Source organism: Squalius cephalus, assembly GCF_949319135.1.
Source record: "Squalius cephalus genome assembly, chromosome: 8".
Classification (NCBI taxonomy): Eukaryota; Metazoa; Chordata; class Actinopteri; order Cypriniformes; family Leuciscidae; genus Squalius; species Squalius cephalus.
Window position 1 is genome coordinate 16,244,097 of NC_137129.1, and position 27,772 is coordinate 16,271,868.

Genomic DNA, 27,772 nt, shown 5'->3' on the forward strand with positions numbered 1-27,772 from the left:
TAGTAAAACCTGGATTTTTTTACATTGTTGGATCAAAATTTTGGTCGCTATGAGGAAAACAATTTATAAATCATGCTAAATTTTAATAAATTAAAAAAACACACAATGTTTTTAAATGTCATTTTAGTTTAATAAGATATGTTTCTGTATAATGTTTTTTCTGTATCATTTTTTTTTTCTAAATGTCTATTTATGTACTTCAACTTATCTTACATTAGTTGGCAATGCAACATTTCTACTTTTTAAGTTTTTTAATTATAAGTTTTTATGTAAGTCTTTTCATGTAATGTTTATATTTTATTTCAGCTTTATTTAATGTTTTTATGCAAGTTTTAGTTAACAACAACATAACAATAGCTAGTAAAGGCATTAAAGTTATTCAATTTGCTTAAAATTTGAAATAATGACCAGTTACAGGACATAAGATATGCAACAGAAAGCTGCTTGGGTTGAAAGTGAAAGTTTAATTTTATTGAAATTTAACTGAAATTTCTCTAATGGTCACATCTCAAGGCTAAATTGAGACAAATGTTTGCCATTTCCTCACATAGCATTATTAATATGGCTAATGTCTGTGTTTTCATATGGCATATGAGGCGGGCTTACGGGATGTTGACAGGGAAATACCTCAGCTGTGGTCTGAGACCCCCTACAGTTCCTGTCTCTCTGTGGTGCCTCCAGGTCAAGAGAGGGAAAAGAAACTTACGGCCCCTCACTGAATGAATAGACTACTTGTTCAGGACTATTCTTTTTTTTTTTTTCACCTTAAAGAGTGATATTTTAAATCATAATAGCCAATCAGAAAAGTCTCATACACAAGAGTTTCACAAGTCACCCTAAGAGACCAAAGCCATTTTATTACCTCAAAAACATACTAAACTTTAAAGTACTGCTTTTAGGTTGATACTTCATGACTTTCATGTGTGTATGTAGGCTGTATGACTTTGTGATACAACCATGCAGGTTACATTTTTCAATCACTTCCTGGTAAAATTAAAATAAATTAATGTATTCTGAATGATGAGATTTACATTTTGTGTAAAAAAAAAAAGTGGATGCTATTTACACTGGGTGTAAATAGAAGTAGTTGTTTGTACCAAGCATATTGTTTTCACAAGTGCAAATAGTGATAGCCAATAGGCCTAGTAGGCTACTACTGTCGTCACACTACAGTGTGAATATAGGCTAATATGCTGTTTGATCTTAACATCTGAGCAATGGGTGGGTGGAGTCAGTGAGCTATTTGCACTCAGATGAAGTTTATCATTAGGTGTGTTGCCACGTGGTACATGTTAGTTTTCTCGTCGCTGGTCTGGAAGGATCAATCATAGTCGTTTGTGATTAGACGATGAAGCTATGCATAAAATAGAGATTATTTGGGCGGATTTTCATTTATGTATCAGTTATTAATCCTCGAAATCTAAGTATAGCCAACATATCTATCTCCAATGATACACGTCCCGAGGTTACTTTGAACACTGGTCTATAGATTGTTCTTCGTTGTCACGCGCCCCCTGCAGGAAGACAGAATAGTCTCCTTCTCTTAGAAAAAGTTATTAGTTGGCAACAGTTGGATCATAGCAGGCGCGCGCGCACACTGTAAACCTCTGCAGTTTAGCAATGATGGTTAAAATACTGCCTCAGCTTCTCATTTGCGTTTGGATAACTTTGACATTCTGTTTTGCCGAAAAAGCTAAAGAAAGGAGCGCCCGGCAAAGAGACGCGGAGTTTACTGACAAGGTAGGCTAAGATACGTTTTAAAGAAATGCAAACCCAGGTCAAAGATAGGGAAGATGCATCGTACCAGATGATAAATATTTTAGTGTCCCCGTCTTGTAATTTTTCAAATGTGTTTCAAATAGTCAGGCTGATTCGCCAAGATGGAAGTAGCTACTTCATTTGGATAAAATACCAAATTATTGTCATTGTTAAAGTGGCTTTTTTCCCCCTTGTAATTTGATGTTCTGTTCTCCTTTACTTATGATTAGTTTGATTACGTTTGATTGAAAATTTCAATAAAAGTTTAGCTCATGGGGAAAGGCAGAATTCAGCCTATTAATGGATTCAGAGAATAGGTTTATAATTAAATAATTTATGGTAACGTTAATTAGTATCGTGTTGCTTTTTTTGCTCTAACACACACACACACACACACACACACACACACACACACACACACACACACACACACACGACTCTCCATAGACTTAATGGTTTTTATACAGTACAAACTGTATATTCTGTCCCCTTACACTAACCCTACCCCTAAACCTACCCATCACAGAAAACTTTCTGCATTTTTACATTTTCAAAAAAATATAATTTAGTATGTTTATTTACCCATTCTCCTCATGGGGACCGCTGGCTGGTCCCCACAATGGAGGTGATCTCAGGTTTTACTATCCTTGTGGGGACATTTGGTTCCCACAATGTAATATAAATCAAACGCACACACACACACACACACACACACACACGGTTTCGGGGACTCACCATAGGCGTAATGATTTTTATACTTTGCAAACTGCATTTTCTATTCCCTAACCCTACCCCTACCTACCCATCACAGATAATTTTCTGCATTTTTACATTTTCAAAAAAATATGATTTAGAATGTTTATTAATCCATTAGGTGATCTCAGGTTTTTCATTTGGTCCCCAAAATGTAATATTAACCAAGACAAACACACACACACACACACACACACACACACACACACACACACACGGAGCCCAATGACAATGAACAATGGCTTCCCAGACAGCAACATAGTGTTGGTCCATATCCGGCCCACATCTGGTAGGCCTACGCATGGAATCCACATGTACCAGATGTGGTCCGGATCTGGGCCTACGCAATGTTGCTGTCTGGGTTGGCTTTGTAGTGATGTTTGAATAACTAATTGATTCGGAATTCATTCAGTTGAATCATTTCACAAAGCGTTTGTAAGAACTCGATTGTAAGAACTTTGAATGGGAGCCAGAAGTGGTTGACGTGTTGTACCCATAAACAACTCAAGAGCTGACGCATGATATGTAGGCCTAACCTAATCTAAAAATATTGTCTGTAATTAAACATCAACGGTCGAAAAAATCGTCTCAAAACAACCAGTTTAATTGAAACAAGTAGATCCGGCAAAATTCTGACTACTCGATGGCCATAACCTCAAGTGACTCTTTATAGAAAATGCTGCATGCGGTAGATTTGTTTCGTGAACACAGTTTAATCTAGCCTATTAAATGAATGAAAATATGTATAACGGTAAATGGACCAACAGTAGTCTGCAAACCACACACAAACCTTTCAAGTCAAAGTCTTTGGCTATATGCAAATAAATAAAGTCAAATTAATAATAAGATGATGAAAATAATAATAATAATATAATAAAACAGTGATAACAATATACTGAATACTGTGTAATTGCTGAACTGAACAGTCCAAAATGTAATGAATGAATGAATGAATAAATAAATAAAAAATTGCAAACCAAGATCAACCAATCTTTATTCACTGGTAAGAGTTTCACTCAATTAATTTAATTTAATCTAATTCATTCAGCTGCTCACTGGAGCAGCGACTTTGGTGAAGTGGTGACAGATGCTTATATTGAAATTATGTTCATTTCCACAATGGCCAAGTGTGATCAAGATGACCTTTGCATTTAGTACACTTCTTGGTGAATTTTGAAATGCTTTTGGTTGGCTAACTTTAAAACGCAAGCGAGTAATATCTAACCAAACACAAAACTTTCCACATTCTTATCAGCGGATGCAAACAAACCACACCATTAAGACTCATTTGGATTTTTTATGTCCCACTGGTGTATGATTCCATAAAACCTGTGAGAATTGGCCTTGGTCTGTAAAACCACCGCAAGGCAAAAGAGAACTGTCATTATTGAAAAACCCCAAGAAAGTGGATTAAATTTACTCACTGGATGAAAACTCAAGAAATCTGACTAAAAGACTAAAGGCCAGTTCAAACCAAGGACGATAACCAATGATAAAGATATTGTTTTAAAAATAATTCAAAATTTATAAGAATAGCAGAGTCCACTTCACAACTATAATAAAAACGGCACTTTTTTTTCTAGCTCATGGATGAGACATTTATAGCCAATCAGAATCCACCTGATTTTAAGGAGCTTGAACATTTAAAGCGGCAGACAGCTTAACTGCATACAACTTATAATAAACAGAAGTTATTGTCCATTGGTGTGGATGCTAATATAGCTATTGTTATAGTTATCTTTATAGTTATTGTTTTTGGTGTGAACAGGCCTTAATTCAGATATTTTATTGTTGTTATTATTTCAACAAACAGCAATATATGATTACAGTGTAAGAAAAAATCCTCCAAAATGTCAAAAGTCTGCCAGAATACCTGTAAATATTCATGTCTTGTGTAAGAGCTTATAGGGATAGTTCAACCAAAAATAAAAATTCTGTCATCATTTACTCACACTCAAGTTGTTCTAAACCTGTATTACACAAAAGAAGATATTTTGAAGAATGTCAGTAATCAAACAGTTGATGGGCCCCAATGACTTCTATAGTCTGCAAAAAATAGTAATACTATGGAAGTCAATGGGGCCTATCAACTGTTTGGTTACAGACTTTCTCAGACTTTCTGTGTTCAGCAGAAGAAAGAAATTCATACAGGTTTGGAACAACTTGAGGTTGAGTAAATGATAACAAAATAACATTTTTGAGTGAACTATCCCTTTGAATCAAGTGAACAGGCTGTGACTGTGGTCAGGGGATTTAACACAAGTTCTTCATCCAATTTTATGTTTTCATTGTTTCTGCCATTTCGGCACAAATGTATCCGTCTTCAAGAATAGGGTCATGGTGCTCTCCCACCCACAGCAGACTGTGCATCATGGTGAATCACTGTCATCCTCATTAACAAGCCAAAAGACTCTGAAAAGTACTGAAATAGTTCCATGCCTCTTTTCTTCATGTTTTTGTCATTAGTACCAGCCATGCATGCAGGGTGTACCTGGAGTGCAAGGCAGGGATGGGAACCCGGGGATAAATGGCATTCCAGGAACACCAGGAATCCCTGGGAGAGATGGATTTAAAGGCGAGAAGGGAGAGTGTGTGACAGAAAGGTTTGATGATCCCTGGAAACCTAACTTCAAACAGTGTGCTTGGAATTCATTAAACTACGGCATTGATCTAGGCAAAATAGCTGTAAGTATTATGTTCTTAAAGGAAGAGCTATTCAACTTCCTTATATTCTCTGAATGTACTTTGCTCATGGGTGCTCAGTTTTGCTGCCATGTTGTTTTGAACCAGTCATAAATGGTATGTGACTAATGACTCTGGAGCCTCAGGAAATGACATCATCACAACACTGATTGGCTGATGGCCCTGCGATAACATTAACAGAAAACCTTCGCTAGTGAAAAAGCTATAAGAAGGGGCTAACAGGGCTATGCCAGCCAAACTTTAAGCTTACGACTGTCACATTTCGATGGTAAAATGAATAAATAATGAATGTGTGAGTATATCAACAAAAAAACAAACAAATGACCACCAATATGTTTGAAAAACCATAAGGGTTTCTTGAGCTAATAAATAATTTAAAACATAAATACTTAACTTAACAATAACAATAAGGTTCCATTTGTTAACTATGTACACTGGTTAACATGAACTAACAATGAAAAATACTTCTAAAGCATTTATTAATCTTATTTAATGTTAATTTCAGTATTTACTAATGCATAATTCATTAACTAACATTAACTGATGGGACCTTACTGTAAAGAGTTACCCAATAAAAATGATAAAAAAAATACTTATTTTATACTTAATATTGGTAGTTCTCATCTCAAGTTCTGAGAATACATCATTAATCGGACAGTCACAAATGGTCTAGCTGCAAAAGTTCAAATATTAGCACAACCAAAGCTCAAATTGGATCTGAAAATTCTGTGTGCACATATGATCGGAACTCCATGCAGCTCTCATACTACTCTACATTGGAAATGAATGGCTTCCGTCGTTTGTTGGAGATGAAAAGTTAAAAGGATGACATCTGTGTTTTGACAAACAGTTAGCCCTGTCCCAAACTCAAACCATTGGTTGAGCCAGAAGATAATATGTTAGACTGCTCAAACAAACACAGTAATGTTTTGAAAGTGCTAAAGTGTTCACAGTCTTCAGGAAATCAGCTGACAAATCAAACGTATTGGAAGCATTTTAACATCCCAAAAAAATGACACACTTATCCTTTAACATCAATGGTAATGGCTTTAAATGTGAGCGCAGCACAGCAGTGATGATGTAGTTTAGGTCAAACTGTAAGTTCGCATAAGCCTGGTTCCCTCGACAAAAACTAGGGATGCACCGATACCACTTTTTCCAGAACGAGTCCGATACCGATTCTTTAATGCTTTTTGATACTTGCCGATAAAGAGTACCGATACCTGTATTTTCACTGCATTTGTAATTTTTTTAATGTATTGGGTAGAGAAACCAAAAGAATATGAAACATATTAGTTTATTCTATTGCTGTATCATATTTTATTTATCATTTAATAGCACAGCACATATTTAGAGCTGCTTCAGCAGGACTCAGTGCTGAGGATTGGGTCAGTGGTTCAAATGTTTAGATACCAGTGAAATATCACAGCTTATTCATTACTGTATACATTAAATATAGATGGATATTTATAAAGTTACAAAAGGTATTTAGTCAAGAGCAGTGAGTGATTTCTTTGCAGGTTTATTAGGCTGCTGTCCCTTTAAGACCGAATGCACGGGTACAATATGAATACTGTACAATATGATACTCCCCAAGACGGGTGATTTTACATCATTTTATGTGAATTCGTCCGTACCAAGCACAAGATGTGAAAGAGAATTCAATTCAGTTTTCACACGCTGTCTGAGACGCGTGTTTTCGGGGTGCGCGCTACGGATGTTTGCGTTCATGAAACTTCTTGAACTGCAAATGTCCTATAATAATGTAGGGATCCAATCGTTACACATAAATCAGGTGACAGTTCATGTTTTACTTACATGTACAATTTAGTTTTAATCCAAATGACACGTGAGTGAACAATCAGCAATCCAGAGCATTCAACAGAAGTGGTCTCTCTCTCTCTCTCTCTCTCTCTCTCTCTTTCTCTCTCTCTCTCTCTCTCTCTCTCTCTCTCTCTCTCTCTCTACCATCAGTTAACGTTAATAATACATGCCTTGTTTTACTTTCTTTCCCATTGACATCTGAGTGAACTGCAAACTTTCCATGCACTGATGTCCATGAAAAAGGGATGCACTTAACAAGCTCATCCCTAACAAAAACCCAACAGGATTTTTTCATTGCTTATTGTCTGCAATAATTCAAAAGCCAATGTGACCAACAAAAGTTTATGATTCATCATGATAATCTTCACAAGTGAACAAATTTTGGGGGGATTTTGAAATACAATCACCACAAGTTATAAGTAAAATAAACAAACCACACTACATTCTCATGACTTCAGCGTCACCATCACTAAGCTTCCGACAGATCTTTCAGACTTTCTTTAAAAACATTTTAGAATAGCATATAGTTGAGTTAGAATAGTTTGCATAAACATAATAAGGCTGTGAAAGCAGACTAGCCTGACGATGTTTAATGTCCCAGACAACCGTAGTCCCATTTAGACACTTGTTAGCAACTGCCTTTATCGAGACAAGTAAAAGTTGTAAAAAAAATTACACAAGTGGTGTGTTACTGATGTATTTTATGTCATGGACTAACATGTGAAAATATGTTGAGTTTGGATTAAACACAGACCTCATTTCAGGCATTTTACCAAAAATCCATTAAAAAAACCCATTGACTTCAAGGCGCTGGAACAGGAAGTGGTAAATTTAAATTTGTTTCCGAGATTTAGCCTACATTAATACATGCAGCACTCTATTGTTGCCAAACCAAAATAGTCTATATATTATACTATAGACATATACAGTTGTGTTCAAAATAATATCAGTGTGTTTAAAAAAGTGTGTAAAGCTCAAAATCCTTATAATAACTTTTATTTCAATACACAAAGTCAAACATTTACTGTATATACTGAAAAATGCTTGACGATTTAGCTTTCTTGTGAATCACTGAACTAATATTTAGTTGTAACCACGGTTTCTGAGAACTGCTTCACATCTGTGTTGCATGGAGGCGACCAACTTCTGGCACCTGTGAACAGGTATTCCAGCCCAGGACGATTGCACTACATACCACAATTCCTCTGCATTTCTTGGTTTTTGCCTCAAAAACAGCATTTTTGATGTCACCCCACAAGTTTTCTGTTGGATTAAGGTCCGGGGATTGGGCTGGCCACTCCATAACGTTAATCTTGTTGGTCTGGAACCAAGATGCTGCTTGCTTACTGGTGTGTTTGGGGTCATTTTCTTGTTGAAACACCCATTTCAAGGGCATTCCCTCTTCGGCATAAGGCAACATGACCTCTAAGTATTTTGATGTACTCAAACTTTTGATCTGTTGTATGTGATAAATAGGCGCAACACCATAGTATAAGAAACATCCCCATATCATGATGCTTGTGCCATCATGCTTCACTGTACTGTGGCTTGAATTCAGTGTTTGGGGGTCGTCTGACAAACTTTCTACGGCCCCTCGTCCCAAAAAGAACAATCTTGCTTTAACCAGTCCACAAAATATTGCGCCATTTCTTTAGGCCAGTCAATGTGTTCTTTGGCAAATTGTACCCTCTTTAGCACGTCATTTTTTCAACAATGGGACTTTGCGGGGGCTTCTTGCCGATAGCTTGGCTTCACATAGGTGTCTTCTAATTGTAACAGTACTCACAGGTAACTTTAGATCTTCTTTGATCACCCTGGAGCTGATCATTGGCTGATTCTGCGCCATTTTGGCTGTTCTTCGATCCATTCGAATGGTAGTTTTCTGTTTTCTTCCACGTCTTTCTGGTTTTGGTTGCCATTTTAAAGCATTTGATATCATTTTAGCTGAGCAGCCTATCATTTTCTGCACTTCTTTATATATTTGACCCTCTCCAATCAACTTTTTAATCAAAGTGCGCTGTTCTTCAACAATGTCTGGAATGGCCTTTTTTACTCTGATTTTCTGAGAGAAATGCACTATAACCACCATGTACAGTAGAGTACTCCCATTGTCCTTAAATAATGGCTACTTGTTTGACACCAGTTTTTTCAGAATGAATAACCTCACTAATTGAACTCCACACTGCTATTATTTTGAACACGCCCCTTTGAGCTAATGATACAATTACACAGAATAAGCAGCATGCATGTCATGACTGATGGGTCTGTTGTTTTTCTATTACTCTTCTACACCTACTAGTAAATTATTTGCCATGTAGAAATATAATTTCTACCAAAAACAGTGATTGATCTGGTTAGTGATGTTGGACTGCTATTATTTTGAACACAACTGTATGGTTGCCTCTTCAGACATTCATTCAGTGATTTAACAATGGAAAATGACTTGATTTCTCTGTCACAGGAGTGCACATTCACCAAGCAGCGTCCAGACAGTGCTCTGCGTGTGCTGTTCAGCGGTTCGCTCAGGCTTAAGTGTAAGACGGCCTGTTGTCAGCGCTGGTACTTCACCTTTAATGGGGCAGAATGCACTGGACCGTTACCCATAGAATCCATCATTTACCTGGACCAGGGCAGCCCTGAACTCAACTCCACCATAAACATTCACAGGACGTCCACAGGTATCATTTACAAACTATCTGCATCTGATCTGCAAGATAAGGTCATTTTTTTATTTTTTGTCAGTAAATTGCATGGCACATAGCAAACATAAAATGGTCTCTACACCACCAAAATATACATTCCATTAAAATATACACTCCACATATATTGTGTATTTACAAGAATTTGTTTATTTAAAACTCAATTTTTTAACCACGTCCATTAATCACATGACTGACACTTTCTAATGATCACAAACTGTTTAAAAAAAAAAAACTATTCTGTTTGAAATACCATTCTTTCATAACCATAATCCACTATCGTACACATTTCATATTTTTGAACGCAGAAAAAGACTCTCATGCAGATTTCTTTGTCACATGGATTCCTTTGAGTATTCTTTTGTGTGGTCGAAGGCAGTTTGGCAGTTTTCGTAACCATCTATGCTGCAATTACAGAGAGACCAGAGGAATTTGAGAGCTCTTTGTGGTTTCTCACCAGCTCACATCTCAGCATACATCTTATCTATATACAGCAATTTTAATTCATTTAGCAAAACTGAACACTGCACAGTGCACACAGACACGCACGCACGCACACACACACACACACACACACACACACACACAATTCCAGTGAAATATATGCCCTAACAGACATCACAAATAAAAAAATATAAAGATTGTGATCAATTTTTTTTTTATACTTGAAATTCTCTCTAATCGCAATTAAAAACTGTTTTGATGGATATATACAATGTGTGATATTCATTATTTATAAATAACTTGTTTGTGTGTGTTTATAATTAGGTTTAATATTATGTTTAATCATTATGCTTATATAATTGATTAATATTAAAAATAAATACTAATGACAAAAAAATGCAAGAGAAATGTGTCTGCCTCTGTAACAACTGCTTGTGTTTTTTCTGCCAGTCGAGGGGCTCTGTGATGGGATCCAGGCTGGTCTGGTGGATGTTGGGATATGGGTGGGCACTTGTGCCGACTACCCTCGTGGTGACGCATCTACAGGATGGAACTCTGTGTCTAGGGTGATCATCGAAGAGCTTCCAAAATGAGCATCCCTTCTAACTGATCACTGTCGCTGTCACCATGGCAATAGAAGACAGCGACATCATGTTCCTTTCACAGAAAGGACCTTCCTCATAGAAATTGGACAAATTAAAACTAATAGTGTTGCTTTGAGTCAGTGCAACTCTCATGTATTAGATTATGATTCTCAGGCTCAGTTAAGAGGGATTCAGTATGCTCAATTTAGATAGTACAGACAATTAGAGAGAAATAAGTATCATGTTAGTACTATGGTTCTTTGGACAATACCAAATTTGAATGATGAAAAAGGACCTTGTACTATGTAAATATCATGGTAAATGAATATGGTATTGAAACAGTACCATGTTGTTACCCTAAGATGTCATCACTGTACCATGTTATTGCCATCATTTTTTTTATGTAGAGAGTCCAACAAAGATGTTCCTTGCTTTGCTAATATTTATTTAGTGGTCTTCTTTGTGCCTGTATGACTAGAACTCAACATATTTTTGTATCCATTGTGTTTTTTTTTTGTTTTTTTTAAATGACCAAAAACTATGAAGAAATAGTCAGGGTCATGTTTCACCTCAATATTAAAAAATGTAATGTGGAAACAAATCTCAATTTATTTAATGTAAAATACTACTTTTCAAAAGTTGTTTTTTTAAAGAACTTAATACTTTTATTCAGCAAGGATGCATTAAATTGATAAAAAAGTCAAATAGTGAAAAATGTACACATTTTTTCCACATATACGTACAGTACATGTTGAAAAAATAAAACACATTTATACATTAAAATGCTTGTTAATAAAACTAGTTGAGACCAACTGCTTGATAATTAGCTTAAAAATCTGATGAAAAAAGCAAAAAGCACCACATAAAATGGGGTGTAGATGGGAAAATGCAGTGAACTGCACTGTGTAGCATGACTAAGGCTTGGAATGTCTGGTGTGGTTTTGAAGTAGTTTTGCAGCTGTTCTGCTGAGAATTCAATATAAAAGAGAAATCAGAGTACTGTTAGTGCAGGTTAAGATACACTGACCCACAACGTTATAGTAACTTAGAAATGTGTCAATGACTGTCATTGCATTAGTCATGCATTAAAGTGACAAAAAAAAGACAATTAGTATTGTCTTTGACACTGTGGTTTTCAAAGATTAGTGGATCATGTTGATAGTTAATGATGGAGTAAATCTGCTGTGACACCAGTGTGCACTTGAGACCTGACTTGATTGATACATTCACTAAAAAACACCAAATGATTGAAAATCAGTGCAAAAAATAAAAACACTGAAAAAAAAAAAAAAAAACTAAGTAAAATGTACTTAATTTTTCTTTGGCAAGTTTTTGCATGCATATTTTTTAAGTAAATTTCACATATGGAATTAAGTAAACTCTACTCAACTAAGACAGTAAAAGGAAATAAGTAACTTTGCTAATTGAACCACACTTTTAAAGTATATGCTTTACTTAGAAACATCTAAGTAATTAATACAATAGATATTATGTGAGACACCATATCTACAGATTAGAGGTTGCACTTTTACTTGGTAGACAATGATGGTAACATTTGATGGATCGTTTTTGTGTTTGAATGTGTCATTTTGAGTAGAAAATGAACTCCAAATGGCACAAAATGGCAAGTTACAAATCCTAACAACAAAAGCAATGATAAAACAGTGTAAATACAGCTGGAAAACAGTGAAAAATCAACCTAATTAATTATTCAAGGCCCATTGCATGATGGGAACACCAGAATCAGAAAAGTTGAGTAATTTTACAACGTTGATATTTACGCTTTCATTTCTACACGCTTGAATTGAGTACTACTATAGAATTCACTTCTTTTTTATTCAATCTACTTCTATTCACTATTCTTGCCTGAACTAACTTTTTCATGTAAATTACATTGTTTTTTTCTGTAGTATTTACTTCACCACAAAATCATTTTTATCAGTGCAAGTGTAGTTCTGAGAATTCTCTTGTGAAAAAGTACACTTTAGCATGCTTTTAAAAAGAGTACTTATTACGGATGTAAAACACTTTAAAAGAATATATTTAAATGCAAACTAGATGCTTAATTGCAATGCATTATATTTTAAATTGATATTAAATGCAATTAGCTGAACTTTAGAGCGATTTTTCGGACCTACTTAAATGCAACTTAAGTAGGAGTAGAATTTATGGTTAAAAAAAAATGTACTTGCGCAATTGTAATGAAGTTGCAATTTAGTACATTTTAAATATATTAACTTTAAATGTAATACTGAATAAAAGTATAATAAAGTACTTTACACATGCTTTAGAATGTTGGTCAACACATCAAAATAAGTGTACTTCTTTAAAGCATGACAAAAGAATGTTAAAAATAATGATTTAAAATGTATTTTAAATGAAACCCTTTAATTTGGCATTTTTACAAAGTGCATATTTTTAAAAGTGTACTTAATTTGCAATGAATGCAATGACATTAAGACATTTTAAAAAAGTCAAAAGCCCAAACAGTTTAGAAGTGTCTAAATAGTTTATATGGTCACTGTTGGTTCTTATTAAAAACATAGTGTGTACAATTAGCTCAGGGTCCTTTGTCTGTTACATATATTCCTTTATTAGATGTGTAAAAATGGCTTGTACATACATCAGTTCTTTGTGCGTCATTGACAATAGCACATTTCTATATACATACACTATGGCCTCTCAGTTGCTACTTAACACAGTTCTTTCTTTCATATTCCAGTTAAAGCGTTCCTCTCTTCCAGTAGATGTCATCTACATACACACATCTGGTTAAAATCTGCTCCTGTCCTCCAGCAAAGTATCGGTTTCTCCCAGGCCTGTGTGCCATTATCCTGTAGCGTTACATCATTTCCTGAGCATGCCCACTGAGTTTCAACCCAGGGACTATAGCCAGCGGAGATCTGCTTATGGGTAAAGGTAAATGGGTTCATTCTCTCGCATAGCTCAGCAAATATAGCAGCTGTTTAGTGAAAATATCGTAAAAAAAGACAAACATCTTAAGTTTTGTGTTTGGTGAACACTGTGTTTGGTTGCATTGTCACAGGATGGCTTGAATCCACTTTTCCAAGACCAGTTCTTGCCATTGACTACTTGAAATCAATTCAAATCTTGAAATTACACTTTTTCGTGGTTCAATATTTACACATCTGTGAGACAAATATGAATTCTCTCAATAAACTCGACAAAACAACAACTCTTAAATCTCATATATATGCACCTCTATTTTCTTTTTTTCATTCAGTGCACACGCTAAATTCTAGATTTGTTGAGTTCAGAGTTAAACAGGAAATGTTTCATATTCCTGCTCGTCTCTAACACATATACATAGTCCTGGCATATTGTGTTGTTTTGGTCCCGCATGTGACTCCTGAAGGTTTAGTGATACTCGCCCAAAAGTAAGCGTGACACATTTTCGAACACCAAGAAGGTGATGCAGCACGCTGGAATGACTCGCACCAAGTTGGGGATCATCCCTTTGTAAAAGCCCTCGATCCCCTCGTTGCTAGAGAGAGACAAACACAAACATGTTTTGCTAAATCCCTTGTATTAATTTAAAATGATCAATTGATATTATTATTGTTATTAGAAATGATATATAAAAATAATTCTATGACAAATCAGTCATATTTTACATATTATACACATTAAGATGTGTATTCTCACATGTACTCAAGCTATAAGAAAAAATATCATTTTAATTTAATGATTACACCACATGACATTTTTGGAGTCAATAAATGTTCTTTTTCAAAATTATAAGAAACCAAAATGAATACATTTCGATGAACTTGGCACATGTATTTTAAACTAGATTTAAAAAAAAGATTTTTCTTGTACATTTTTTTATTTTTCTTTATTATTTATTTTATCGTCTTTATCATGGATGCTCTTATAAATCACTGACTTTTATAAATCACTGTCAACAAAGTATTAATCTAGCACAAAAAAAGAATGAGACATATACACTACCATCCAAAAGATTTTTGTTTTAAGAGAAATTAATACTTTTATTCAGGAATGATGCATTAAATTCACCAAAAGTGACAGTAAAGAAATTTATAATGTTAAAAAAAAATCTATTTGAAATATATCTTTTAAACTTTCAATTTATCAATGAATTTTTTTATTTTTTTATTATAGTAATATTTCACAGTGTTATTATTATTATTTTTTTATTTTTTTTACTGTTTTTGTGATCAAATAAATACAGCCATGGTGAGCATAAGAGACTTCTTTCAAAAACATTAAAAAAAATCTTACTGAACCCAAACTCTGAATGGTACTATAGATACAATTTTTTTTAAACCGTAATTTATTTAATAATGGAGAGTCAAAAACATGTCAACATGTCAAAACAATGTATTAAACATTTATTTAAATTCGTTATATATTGAATATAAATGGGGTTAATGGCATTAATAATTGCTTTATAAGTGCTAATAAATAGCCAATATCAAAGTAATATGTATACAAATAAGCAACTAGTTAATAGTGAGAATTGGACCCTAAACTAAAGTGATACCTCATGAAGGACTGGAACATTTCGATTTATTGGTCAAAAACAGTGGGCATACATGATACTGATATTGTACCAAAATAAGCTGCAAATTCTACCAGAGGTATTGATAAAGTGGTAACACTTTACAATAAGGTTCATTAGTTAACATTAGTTAACTACCTTAGTTAACGTGAACAAAGAATGAACAATACTTCTACAGCATTTATTATTATTATTATTTCTTAGCATTAGTTAATACACCGTGAACTAACATGGACAAACAATGAACAGCTGGATTTTTATTAACTAACATTAACAAAGATTAATAAATACTGTAACAAATGTATTGTTCAATGTTAGTTCATGTTAGTTAATACATCAACTAATGTTAACTAATGAACCTTATTGTAAAGTGTTACCAAAAATGTTTTAAAATACAGAAGTCATGCTGTGCTGTCCCTCCTCCTATCCTGAAAATATAAAGCTGATTTTATTTCCTCATCAGCAGGGATTCAAATGAATTGTGAATGATTTTTCATCCATCCAATTTCATTTTATTTTATGTTACATGTTTTTTTTCTGAGATGAGGTAGGACATATTGGTAAAGGCAATCTCTAAGTGCTCTGTGATGGAGTTTGAAGAGCGTTTATGTGCCATGTGATTTCATACCTCCATGTTCTCCTGATGACATCCACGATTCCACTGTAGTTGTTGTGCTGGTCCTGCAGGCGAGCGCGCACCACCTGATATGGGTAGGTCACTGCTACAGCAAATATTTTGGAAATGGCTGCCATGGTGATGTATTCCAGTGGAGACTGAAGCAGAGACAGACAGGAAGGAGAGACTGACTCACATCCACGAAACAAAGATCATTACTGGTTCCAGTTCACATAAAGCTCTCTTTTTAAAGGTTACAATACAGTCAAAAGCCACATAATCGTGCGGGTCATTCTTTGTATGTGGTGCCTTTTCGCCTTATAAAATGAATGAATTTATAGTTCAAGACACTGGTGGAGCTCAAGAGTTTGGGGTTTTATTAGCCGTTATTATTCTAAAAAGATTTCCGGGTCTGAAAATGTTACATTTTATGTTATATATTTAAACCTGAAAAAGTCATGGAAATATATATAATGTATATTTTGTTTAACTCAAAAATATTTAAATCAGCTATAAATTGCTTTAGCAATATTTATAACATTCATTTATAATATGTTTTTATTTCTAGTTATCATGAAGGACTGGACCATTTCAATTTATTGGTCAAAAACGGTGTGTGTACATAATGCACTGTACAATTTACAGTCGTATGACCCTTTCCTGTCAAAATTGGGCAGTACTTGGCCAACAAAATCTACCACAGGTATAGAAAAACAAAGATTTGAGATATGAAAGTCATGCAGTGCTGTTCCTCCTCTTACTGTATCCTGAAAACATAAGGCTGGTTTTATTTCCTCACCAGCAGGGATTCAGACGGCATCTTCTTATATATGTTCTGCTCTCTTTTTAGCCATTCATAGGTCATAAACTGCAATGCAGCATGGGAAGTCCCCACCAGCCCAGGCACAAAACCCTGCAGTGGCAGAACAACAAAATGAGGTTCACAAACATAAAAAACCACAATCACACAGTTCCCTCATAGTTTAAGAGCAACTAAACTAGACTAGAATTAAACTAGAGTGGACTTTACTTCAATATGTAATAATGTTAGGACAATTTGGCCTGTCTCACAAAGATTTTAGCATATACTGTATTTAGGGCTAACTTGAACCACCGATTAAGAGCTGTATCAATCCTTCAAATATAGTTCAATCACACCCTCTTGTGGCCCTACAAAGAACTACAATGTTAGAGAGTAAAAGGATGGATCACTCCACTATTTTAAAGTCAACATGAAACTCATTTAAGTCCATAATGTGACGTATATCATAGTAAACATGATATTCAATAAAATAGGAGACCAAGTTATTTAAACAAACACTAAGAAAAAAAACTTTTTTCTTTGCACATGAAAAAGAAGTGTGCTGAATTGTATTGAATGCACACTTCAAGCGCTTCAAAACTTATAATTTAAAAACTGGACTTGCAGATAATATAATATTAATGAAATAAAAGGCCACTTAGAGAGTGCACTTTCATGACTGTTTTCCTAACACACTTAAGTATACATATAACAAGTCTTTGTATTAATGTCAAATTAAGTTTTACTTTAAAGTACATTATAAATCATTATGATTTAATACTTTTGCCATGCTTTAAAGTACACTTATTTTAATGTGTTGACTATCAAACATACTACATACTAAAGTACATGTAAAATACTTGATTATAATTTTAACTGCAGAGTAAATCAAAATTTCATTTAAAGTTACTGTATTTTAAATGTACTAAATTGCAACTTCATCATCACAAAAGTATTATTACAAATGTATTTGAAAACAGATGATACACGTTTCAGTAACACTTTATTTCGAGGAGACGTAGTTACACGTTACTACATGTACTTACTATAGTAATAAAGGTAAATTATGCATAATTACAAATAACTAACCCTAAACTAAACACTAACTGTAACTCTATAGTAAGTACATGTAGTTAATTAATATTACTCAGTACTTATTTGAATAAGTACAATGTAACTAAGTCACCTTAAATAAAGTGTAACCCAAGTTAATACAAATGATGCTAAAGTATCTTTTAGTTTAAATGCGCATCACTACATTCGGCAGCACACTTTAACCATATCTTCTTTTTGGCTACTTTTACTGAGTATCTAAGATATTAGCAACTTTTACTCTCTATTTGATTATATTTTTTTAATAAGTATATGTACTCTTTACTCCAATACATTTGTGATGAGGAATGCAATTACTTGTTATATTTTACAGTTTATTTCTGCTAAAAAAGAAGTGATATAGCCATCTACAGGGCATTGAAGATACTATATCTTGTACATAGTTGTGTTTTATAAATGAGACTAGGACGTGCCTGCATCCGGCGACGAGGCCGAAACCAGTGTCCAGTGCAAGTAGGCTTTTGGCAATATTTTATTTATCCGTTATACCGAAGAGACCTTTTTGAAGGATGTTGGTTTACTTATTCCCTTTTTGAGCACTTGAGCTTGACTGAGATTGAGTGTTTGTAGACACTTAAGAGGCTGTTGTGTCAACCTTGATTTATTGCAATTTTGAGGTTTCACAGACAGGGCTTAGACTAAGCCAGGATTAGGTCTTCGTTCAATTAGGAAATTTAATTAGCTTTTATAAACATTCCTTAGAAACAAAATATTACTGGTGTGCATCTTGTGACAAAACAATGGCACTGACTTATTTTAAGATATGTCAGTGCATGTTGCTTTCAAACAACTCAATCATGCATTTTAGTCTGGGACTAGGCTTAAGCCTTGTCTGTGAAACCAGGTGTAAGACTTTTACTTAAGCCGTATTGGAATTGGTGACTTGTAACTTGTAACAGAGTTATTTTCACTGTAATGTATCTGTACTTTTACTCAAGTATGGTTTTCAGGTACTCTTTACACCTCTGGTTTAAGACAGTAACATTTTGATTTCATGTTGACTTTAATCTTGAGATTAGCACACATGAAAGCTCTATTACACCTGTAACAGGATCTCAGGTTAGTTTAAAATCTGTAGATGTACCCTGTATAGTCCCGGGATACCCTCGTGACGGTATATTTTCACGAGGGCGTCCATCATTCCCTTGTACTGCTTCCGTGACGGGTCTGCATTGTACTGCAGCACCAGCCGGGTCTTTGTCACCCAGACCGGGTTGGTGAGGCAAAGCGTCAGAATGCCTGGAAACATGGAACAGGGGACCTTCACACCAACATTTAACGAAGTCATTCGTTGTTAGTGCTCTGTATGAGATCTTTTTACGTGTAAAAGAGACCAATCAGAATAATAATTCAGACCCGTATTATTTTATGCAGGCTGAGGTTGATATAGAATGTGTTTTGGTAATATTGTGAAAGTTGAAGTGTGCTAACTTCCTATTAGTTAGTGATAACATTGTATTGTACTGATATTGTAGGACTATTTTCTCCCTCAATACTCTTTGGTGTGCAATGGGGAAAAAGATGATTGTTTCACTTCCTGAGCTGAGACCACAGTCTTGCTGCTTCTCTATCTTCCACATTTTTTTTTGTCAGTTTCAACATATCCATATAGAAAACAGTTTTGAGGTTGGTCATTCCTGTTATGTAACATATTTTCATATCCCCATTATGTGTATCTTAATATACAGGATCAAATATTAAAGCCCATTCCAACCTTCAAGTAAAAACTAATTGTGAGGCAAGATAATTATGAGGCAAGTTTAAAATAGGAAATAAAATCACATTAAGAGATATAAAGTCCCAATTACAATATATAAAGTCCCAACTACAAGATATAAAGTTGCAATTACCTAAAATAAAGTTGCAATTACTGTTTTTTAATCTGAGGCCGAAACAGGTTTCCCTACAATTAATTCAACATACAGGTTAACTTTAAAGGAAAGTCGCTAAGACACACTTTACAGACGATATGATGGCTTTGAAGATTTATCTGAAACAGCATTATTTTCAGTAAAATTGCTCATGTGGCAAAACTGACTGCATATTATTCTTGCATGGGCTGGAATGAACTGTGGCATTGCAAAGCATTTTTACCATATTTCTTCAAAGAAATCAAATGCCGCATTAATGTGATTAAAATCTGCAGAGACTGCGAATCAGAATCAAGGCCAATTCTTCACAGTCAACTGAAAACAGAGAAGTCTCAACTGAAAGCTGATAATGTTAGTGTGAGTGAAGAGAACGTAGTTTACTAATCTACTCTGAACACTTAAGTTACTATTTCCTCTGCTGTTCCCTGAATCAATATGTGATTTAATTAATGTTAAGTTTAAGTTAGTGACCTGGCAACAACACTTGACCATACTTGAGGATAATTTCTGTAAAACTGGGTTTAAAACCATCCAAACACACATTCATAATTATATGAATTATATTTAATTATAACTAACGTTAAATGTTTGGGGTTGGTAAGATTTTTTAAAACGATTTTTGATAGAAGTCTCTAATGCTCACCAAGGCTGCATTTATTTAATAAAAAAAAACAAACAAAAAAAAAACACTATGCAGCCTAGCACATGACATGTGGACAAAAAAAATATATTTATATTGTGACCAGGAATTAAGAATTTGTTCACTTGTTTTAATTTAATTATTAATAATTACTAATAATTATTAAATTACTAATATGTCAGTACAAATGTTCAAAATATTAGCATTTATTTGAAATACAAATCTTTTGTAACATTATGAATGCCTTTACTGTCAATTTAATGCATCCTTGCTGAATAAAAGTGTTAAGTATTGAATTTTTTTCAAAACAACAACAACATCTTACTCACCCCAAACTGTTTAATTGCAACTAAGCAACATTTGCTTAGGTAGGATTGGTCAAGAACGTTTTTCAGCTTAGCAAAGGGTAAATTAAGAAATATTAATTTTCCCCTTCTCTAAAGTTTTTGGGAATATTGTTTTAAGTTGGTTATTAATGTATATGTCCACAATATGTTAGTATTTTGGAACATTTCCTTCCTTAATGACAACATCCTCGAGGAAGAAGTGGATTTAAAGATTTATGGTATTATCTGGTTTATGTCAATAAAATATTCCATGCTGTTAAAAATAAAAATGAAAACTGATCCACATTACCAAAAAAACATTTTTTAAAAACATTTGTTAACACAATATCAAACTTGAAGTTATTTTGCATTAAAATGAACTTGACGTTTGTTTTCTTATTATTGTGTAAAAATCTAGTTATAATTAAGAAAGTGTCTGGGTTTGATATACAGCCTGGTATATATTTTAATATATGGAGCATACTCATTTCACAGTTGGTAGTTAGAGTGGAAGGCACAGCCAAAAGGAACGGGATATAACAACCATAAAAGGAACGAGAGCCAGCTTGCACAGAAGAACACACAGTCTCCAAGGCCTCTGACATTCCAGTTGTTCCAGTCTCATAACTGAGCTACAGATTTAGCTGTGTTTAGTTTTGTCAAGCTCACAGGTGGCTCTTTTCTCATACTGACCCGCCTCCGCTGCAGACACCAGGTGTTCGCCAGCACTCAGCTCTGTTTGCCGTCCCTCCTGTGTGTACGCTTTAATAGCATTATAACTGTGGGAAGATGAAAAAAGACCACATTAAATTCCTGAGAGCCATAAAGCACATGGATATCTATTGTACAGTGTATTACAATGCTGTAAAATGAGCATCCTTTATATAATTGTTATTGAATCCCCATGGGGATTCATGGAAGAGGAAAAACTAAAACTGTTATAATTTACTCCCTGTATGACTTGAGTAAATCATCACATCATTTAATTTTTATTTTTGGGTCCATGCTGCTGTATTTAAACCCCTGCTGGTGCCGTGACCCGGATGGGAGTGAGGTTTAGGGGGGTGAGTGTAATGGATATAGGCCAGTAAGAGCTGTGCGTGTAAATCTCACTCCCCTGACCTCAAGAGCTGCTCTAGCGACTGATACTAGAGGCTGCTGTCTTTAGCGCCTGCCTCCCACACCGGAGACCCCTATTCAAATCCAGCTCGGAGTGGGTTGAGTGGGACCGACTAAATTTGGTGCCGTGACCCGGATGGGAGTAAGGTTTAGGGGGGCGAGTGTAACTGACAAAGACCAGTAAGAGCTGTGCGTGTAAACCTCACTCCCCTGATCTCAAGAGGCGCTCTAGTGAATGATGCTAGAGGCTGCGGTCTTTAGCGCCCACCTCCCACGCCGGAGACCCCGGTTCGAATCCCACTTGGAGATGGTTGAGTAGGACAGGTTACATTTGGTGCCGTGACCCAGATGGGAGTGAGGTTTAAGGGGGTGAGTGTAACAGACGTAGGCCAGTAAGAGCTGTGCATGTAAACCTGACTCCCCCGATCTCAAGAGGCGCTCTAGCGACTGATATAAGAGGCTGCGGTCTTTACGCCCGCCTCCAACGCCAGAGTAGGGCTGTCGCAGTAAAGGAATTTTCCTTGCGGTAATTTTGAGTGCCTCAATAGCGCGGTATTATCGCCATTTATTTATTTGGATTTATTTATATTTATTTGTTGCTATATAAATAAGTGTTACGATGTGTCTAGCATGCAGATTTTCAGTAACTAATGTAACTGAAACTAAACAGCGTCTCTGTTCATTGAAATGCTGTCACTCAGCACGCAGTACATTGTTACGGCAACAGATTGTCTTTGAGTGGGTCATTAAACCGTTCATTCAACAAACACGTTCAAAAACGCTGATTCATTAAAAGATAGATGTAATGAAACATTGTGTGACTCACTGAATTATTTTTTTTTTTTGCGGCTTCCTCACGCTGTGGAATGCTGACCAGCACTGCCGCTGATGCCATTTATGATAAATACCCTTAACCGTTAAAAGGGCGATACGACAAATATTTCACTTTCCTTGGACACGGCAACCTTTTCACGAATATATATGACTTAACCTCAAAGACAGACAAAGGTAATCGCACGCGCTCAGTCGATCTCTCTCATTCACTGTCTGTTTAGGCTTAAGTGCAAATCCATGAAGCCTCTGTACAAATCACCATGATAAACAGTCTTGTTATCATTAACTTTTTTAACATTCAATACACACGAAGTTCAAAACAAAAAACAAGAAGGGTATAGCCTTATGAAAAAAGAAAACACGTGAACATCGCGGTTGCTGCGGTTACTTGCATTCCTCCGCGGTTGGCTTGTCAGTAGCGTGGTACTACAATATTGCGGTTATCGCGACAGCCCTACACCAGAAACCCCGGTTGGAATCCCGCTCGGAGTGGGTTGAGTAGGACAGGTTACATTTGTTGCCGTGACCTGAATGGGAGTGAGGTTTAGATGGGTGAGTGTAACGGACATAGGCCAGTAAGAGCTGTGTGTGTAAACCTCACTCCCCTGATCTCAAGAGGCGCTCTAGCGACTGGTGCTGGAAACGGTCTTTAGTATCCTTGTTAGCGCGCCCGCCTCCCACGCCAGAGACCCTGCTTCGAATCCCCCTCAGACCGGGCTGAGAAGGACCCGATTACACTGGATATAAGATTGTGCAGTTAAATCTTTTCAGATTTATTTTTATGGTCAGATCACCTGATTTTACCTCCTGAGAAATATGACCTTGCTTAATTTTTCTTACACACCTTGACAGAAGAAAATTTCCTCTTAATATTACAGTGTACTTTTCAACTGATTTTGAAGGACAAAGAACAAATCAACAAGGCTCTTGCTACTTATATTTCAGTGTTGCTACCCATATAATGTTCTTGCACATGCACACTTTGTTTGCTAGAGATCCTGAGCTGAAATTAGGTCAGATAACTTTGTGGAGTATCTTCATAACTCGTACAGTATCAACTGACAAAGCACTGTTGGCTGCTTCTTTTTTTGGCCTGTGAACCTGAAAGTTCACTTCTATTTTTATTTTTTTTTTGGGTGAAAATAGTCAATATCAATGCCGTTTACACTACTGATCGAAAGTTTTGGAAGTTTAATTTTTTTATAGGTTTTTAAAGGCTCTCATGCTCACCAAGGCATCATTTATTTGATTAAAATACAGCAACACAGTAATCTTGTGAAATATTATTCAAATGTAATATCAATATCCTGTGATGGCAAAGCAGAATTTTCAGCATCATTACTCCAGTCGTCTGTGTCACATGTTCTTTCAGAAATCCTTTGAATATGATGATTTGGTTACCAGTGTTGAAAACAGTTTAATGATATTTTTGTGGAAAATGCAATACATTTTTTCAGGATTCTTTGAGGAATAGAAAGTTTAAAACAACAGCATTTGAAATAGAAATCTTTTGTAGCATTATAAATGTCTTTACTGTCACTCTGGATCCATTCAAAGCATCTTTGCTGAATAAAGGTACTAACTCCTTTTTTTAAAAATGGTACTGACTCAAACATTTGAATGGTAGTGAATACAGAAGTTAGAAGTAGATTCAAACAGGAAATTCCATTCTGTGCTTCCCTTTTAACACAACTTCGACTACTTACAAGAGGAAGTACAGGCCCCATGATGCCCCAGCCCCCCAGATGTTGGGGGTCACACCCTGATAGAGACCTCTAATTCCTTCCAGCTTCCAGATAGTCTTCATGCAGTGCACCATGCCATCGTATTGGGGTCGCATTTTCAAACCATCACTTACTGGAAAGAGTAAGAAACAGTGGGGGGTGGGGGGGATAACATACTCCCACTTCTGCTTCAATGTTATCTAAAAATATCCTCAAAAAGGCACTGAGGCCAGTGCAAATGTACAACTACCTGTGTTGTGGCCTCTGTGTTTGTTTTTCTAGTGTTTTGTCTCAAAACCTACAGAGCATGAGCATGCTTTTTTTGGGAGATTGTGAAACTGGATCAACAGCTCGTTTATTCCTATAATGTTTGTATAGTAACACTTTTTTTGATGACAAGCACAACTGGGTTAAGTAACCATGAAATCGAAATTGACAATTCTTGTTTTGGAATACTGCAGTATTTATTATAAATAAATTATCTGTGCACATCATTTTTTTATTTGTTTTATTCATACGTCTCCATAATGTTTAATAAAAATAACTTCCCCTCCCTGTTGCGACAACATCTCTTCTCTGACGTGTTTATCGATGTGGGGGCAGGACAACATGCCACTCACATAAGATCACAGCAATAACAAACCAAAATGATCCAATCAATTCCCCATCCAAAATCTAGTCCCACCCTGTATTATTTCTTGTTCATAAGCTATTTCACTCAGATATATGGATCAATAGTGAAAAGTATATTGCAACTTCCATTTAATGTCAACTTAACATTCTAAATGTTCCATTAATTTATTAGAAATAATTGTAATAGTGATGGAACATTAATAATCTCATTTTAAAATAATTAATTTTATTATTCAGTGAAAAAGCAAGTGCCTTGTTCTCTGTTCCTAAAACTTTTTAGAAATAATAGGCTAATGACCAAAAATGTACACATTTATATTACATTTCATCAATTAAATATATTTATATTATTTTCATTTACTGGATGTGCTCTGTTATAACATATAACCAGTTGTTGTGTTATTTTGTAATTTAATTAAAAAAGCTTTTCTAGACAGTATGTTTTTTCCAATAATGCATTCACCTAATGATGCCCTAACATGCTGTCTAGATAGGCAGCTCTAGGTTTTGAGACACACTCTGCAATTTTATATAAGGAGAACGTACGTTACTTAACGTTACCTGCAAACCTGATTTTGATCAGATCCAGTGGGTGTAACACCATTGTGGAAATAACACCCCCACTGAGTCCAGCTGCAAGATTTTCGTATTTGATGTGTTTAGAGAGTCGCAGGAGGCTTGCTGTAATGGAAAAAGAAGAACCAGAGTCTGCAGCGACTGCAGCATTTCTCTGCCTGGAAATGGTAGCAGTCATGTTTGTTTACGTACTAAAGACGGACACCCTGCGTGCGCAAGAGGCAGTAAAAACAATGTAAGTGCAGACAGCGACACACTAACCCCGTTATTAAAGAAAAAACGTCGTCAAGTAACCAATTCCCCTATTAAATTCAATAGCCACCGCTGGGCCATTACTGTGCGCTATCATTTCTTTCAACGTCTGACCTCCTCTCCTCTCCACAGTGAGAGAAGGTAAATAACAGAGCGTGATGACGCATATAAATGGGCGGAACAACACGCATCGCAGCAGCGGATCTCCATCACATGTCACATGACGTGATTAAAAGATCAGACCACTCCACAGGCTCTACAAATCTGTGCATGTGAGCTTTGTTTTGAGATTAAGCGTGAGCGACTATATTTCACGACTTATTTTTTACAGTCTATGCTTATTACTATATTTATTACAACCTACTATTTATATGTTTATATGTAAATATACTATACGGTTTTGTATTTTATTCTAATACGACACCTATAGCCTAGTATAGGCTAAGTTACTCATAAATTAATGATTAATAAATTAAAACCAAAAACAAACAAATACATCTGAAAGAAAAATATATGTTTCCTGTGACCATTGACGCGTTTTGACCTAAAGGATTATGATTCAATGTTTAAAATGAGTTATAAATATATAGGCTACAATTAGCCTATGCTTTAAATTGTAGGCTACATATGAATTTAAGTTGAAAACTAAATTACTTTTCTTAATTGATGATAATGGAGAGAAGAAAAAGTAGCAAATAACCAGATGAACTTATTTAAAAGCATCCCATATTTGAACCTCATGTTAAGAGAATTAATGTCTTTATACCTGTTCATCTCTTTTGCTTATAAAAACCATTGTCAGTGATCATTGATTACTGTATCTATCTGGTGGTAGTGTTGTAGTAATTGAGACTGGTCTTGAGACCATTTCTTGAAGGTCTTGGTCTTGTCTCTGTCTCAGCTGCATTTGCACTAGATCTTGACTGGGTCTCAGACGAACTCTTACCTCAGGTCTTTAGTGACCAAGGACGTCTTTCTCTACCCTCCTCCTCATTCGTTTTTTTTAAGGATAGACATCAACCCTCTTAGTATTCCTCAATCAATTCATTATAAACAATATAACAATAAAAAAATTAAATCATAAAAGAATGCCTTACATTTTTTGTAAAAATTGTATAGGGTCACTAACAACCCCTGGTGTGTAACAGTGCAAGTATATTTTATCTGCACAACAATAATTGTATCTTTGATGACTGAATAAGTGTAATTCACCTTTATTTCACAAGGTGGCAATGTCTGATACACAATGATGAAGTGACATTTCACTCATAGTTACTGCAGGCAGAAAACAAAAGAATAGAAACTACAATCAGCAAAACTTGAAATGGCTCAGATTTACTGCAGAGCAAGTACTGAACGCAATCAAACATTAGTTTCACTGTCACTTGATGGTGGACCTGGTGAAGAAGTTGTCAGCGATAAAAATATTGATTTTGAAGATGTTAAAAATGATAGTTTTGAGAATATGTTTGAGATCTCGAGCCAGATGCTGAATGTAATGGGAAAAGGGTTCTGACGAGGACAGTGATGATATAAAACATCTGCTCAAACTGAAACCTTCCAAGCTCCAAAAGGTAACAAAATATGCTTTATTTTATTCTTCTGTCATTTTTCCTCTAATATCAGGAGAGTATTATGTTATCACGACAGGTAGAGATCCATCCATGACATGTTAGATATAGATCTGGGTCGCTAAAGACCTGAATATGTGATAATGATTGGTGAAACATTCATGCATTTAAGAGTTAAGAGGACTCAGGATTTTATTTCAAGACTGGTCAAGACCACAACTGCGGGGATATCACTAAATTGCCAATGCATTGTCTGATTTATTTGTTAACATCATTAATGTGATTGGATGTAAAACTTCCTGCTTCAAATGGAATCAATAACTTATTTCTAATTGATGTGCTGGGTCAGAAATCAACAAGGGATTGTCAAAAATGTCACCAAAGGTA

At 35.3% G+C, this 27,772-nt stretch overlaps 2 protein-coding genes across 3 annotated transcripts; one reads left to right on the forward strand and one right to left on the reverse strand.

The window, feature by feature from the left end:
- Nucleotides 1–1,536: 1,536 nt before the first annotated feature.
- On the forward strand, nt 1,537–12,026 carry cthrc1a (collagen triple helix repeat containing 1a). The gene is made up of 4 exons (XM_079878297.1): nt 1,537–1,740; nt 4,978–5,196; nt 9,500–9,716; nt 10,632–12,026. The coding sequence occupies exons 1-4, from the start codon at nt 1,621–1,623 to the stop codon at nt 10,772–10,774; spliced, it is 699 nt and encodes a 232-aa protein (XP_079734423.1). The 5' UTR covers nt 1,537–1,620; the 3' UTR covers nt 10,775–12,026.
- A 1,815-nt stretch (nt 12,027–13,841) lies between these two features.
- slc25a32a (solute carrier family 25 member 32a) lies at nt 13,842–25,966 on the reverse strand. Of its 2 annotated transcripts, XM_079878279.1 has the most exons (8): nt 25,824–25,960; nt 25,548–25,667; nt 24,336–24,486; nt 21,370–21,455; nt 18,924–19,078; nt 16,724–16,837; nt 15,937–16,082; nt 13,842–14,270 (listed from the first exon to the last, which is right to left on the reverse strand). In XM_079878279.1, exons 2-8 carry the CDS (start codon nt 25,588–25,590, stop codon nt 14,144–14,146), a joined length of 822 nt encoding a protein of 273 aa, XP_079734405.1. In that variant the 5' UTR covers nt 25,591–25,667; nt 25,824–25,960; the 3' UTR covers nt 13,842–14,143. The 2 variants fall into 2 exon arrangements, with proteins under 2 accessions (XP_079734405.1, XP_079734404.1); XM_079878278.1 differs by having other exon boundaries at nt 25,548–25,966.
- Nucleotides 25,967–27,772: the final 1,806 nt, after the last annotated feature.

What these genes read in the sequence shown, in the direction of transcription:
- cthrc1a (XM_079878297.1), top strand. Translation starts at nt 1,621, where the DNA reads ATGATGGTTAAAATACTGCCTCAGCTTCTCATTTGCGTTTGGATAACT. An exon ending in ACGCGGAGTTTACTGACAAG is followed by an intron (nt 1,741 to 4,977) that starts GTAGGCTAAGAT and finishes TTTTGTCATTAG; the next exon opens with TACCAGCCATGCATGCAGGG. An exon ending in TTGATCTAGGCAAAATAGCT is followed by an intron (nt 5,197 to 9,499) that starts GTAAGTATTATG and finishes TCTCTGTCACAG; the next exon opens with GAGTGCACATTCACCAAGCA.
- slc25a32a (XM_079878278.1), bottom strand. Translation starts at nt 25,740, where the DNA reads ATGACTGCTACCATTTCCAGGCAGAGAAATGCTGCAGTCGCTGCAGAC. An exon ending in GATCAAAATCAGGTTTGCAG is followed by an intron (nt 24,487 to 25,547) that starts GTAACGTTAAGT and finishes TACTCTTTCCAG; the next exon opens with TAAGTGATGGTTTGAAAATG. An exon ending in TGGGGCCTGTACTTCCTCTT is followed by an intron (nt 21,456 to 24,335) that starts GTAAGTAGTCGA and finishes ATCTTCCCACAG; the next exon opens with TTATAATGCTATTAAAGCGT.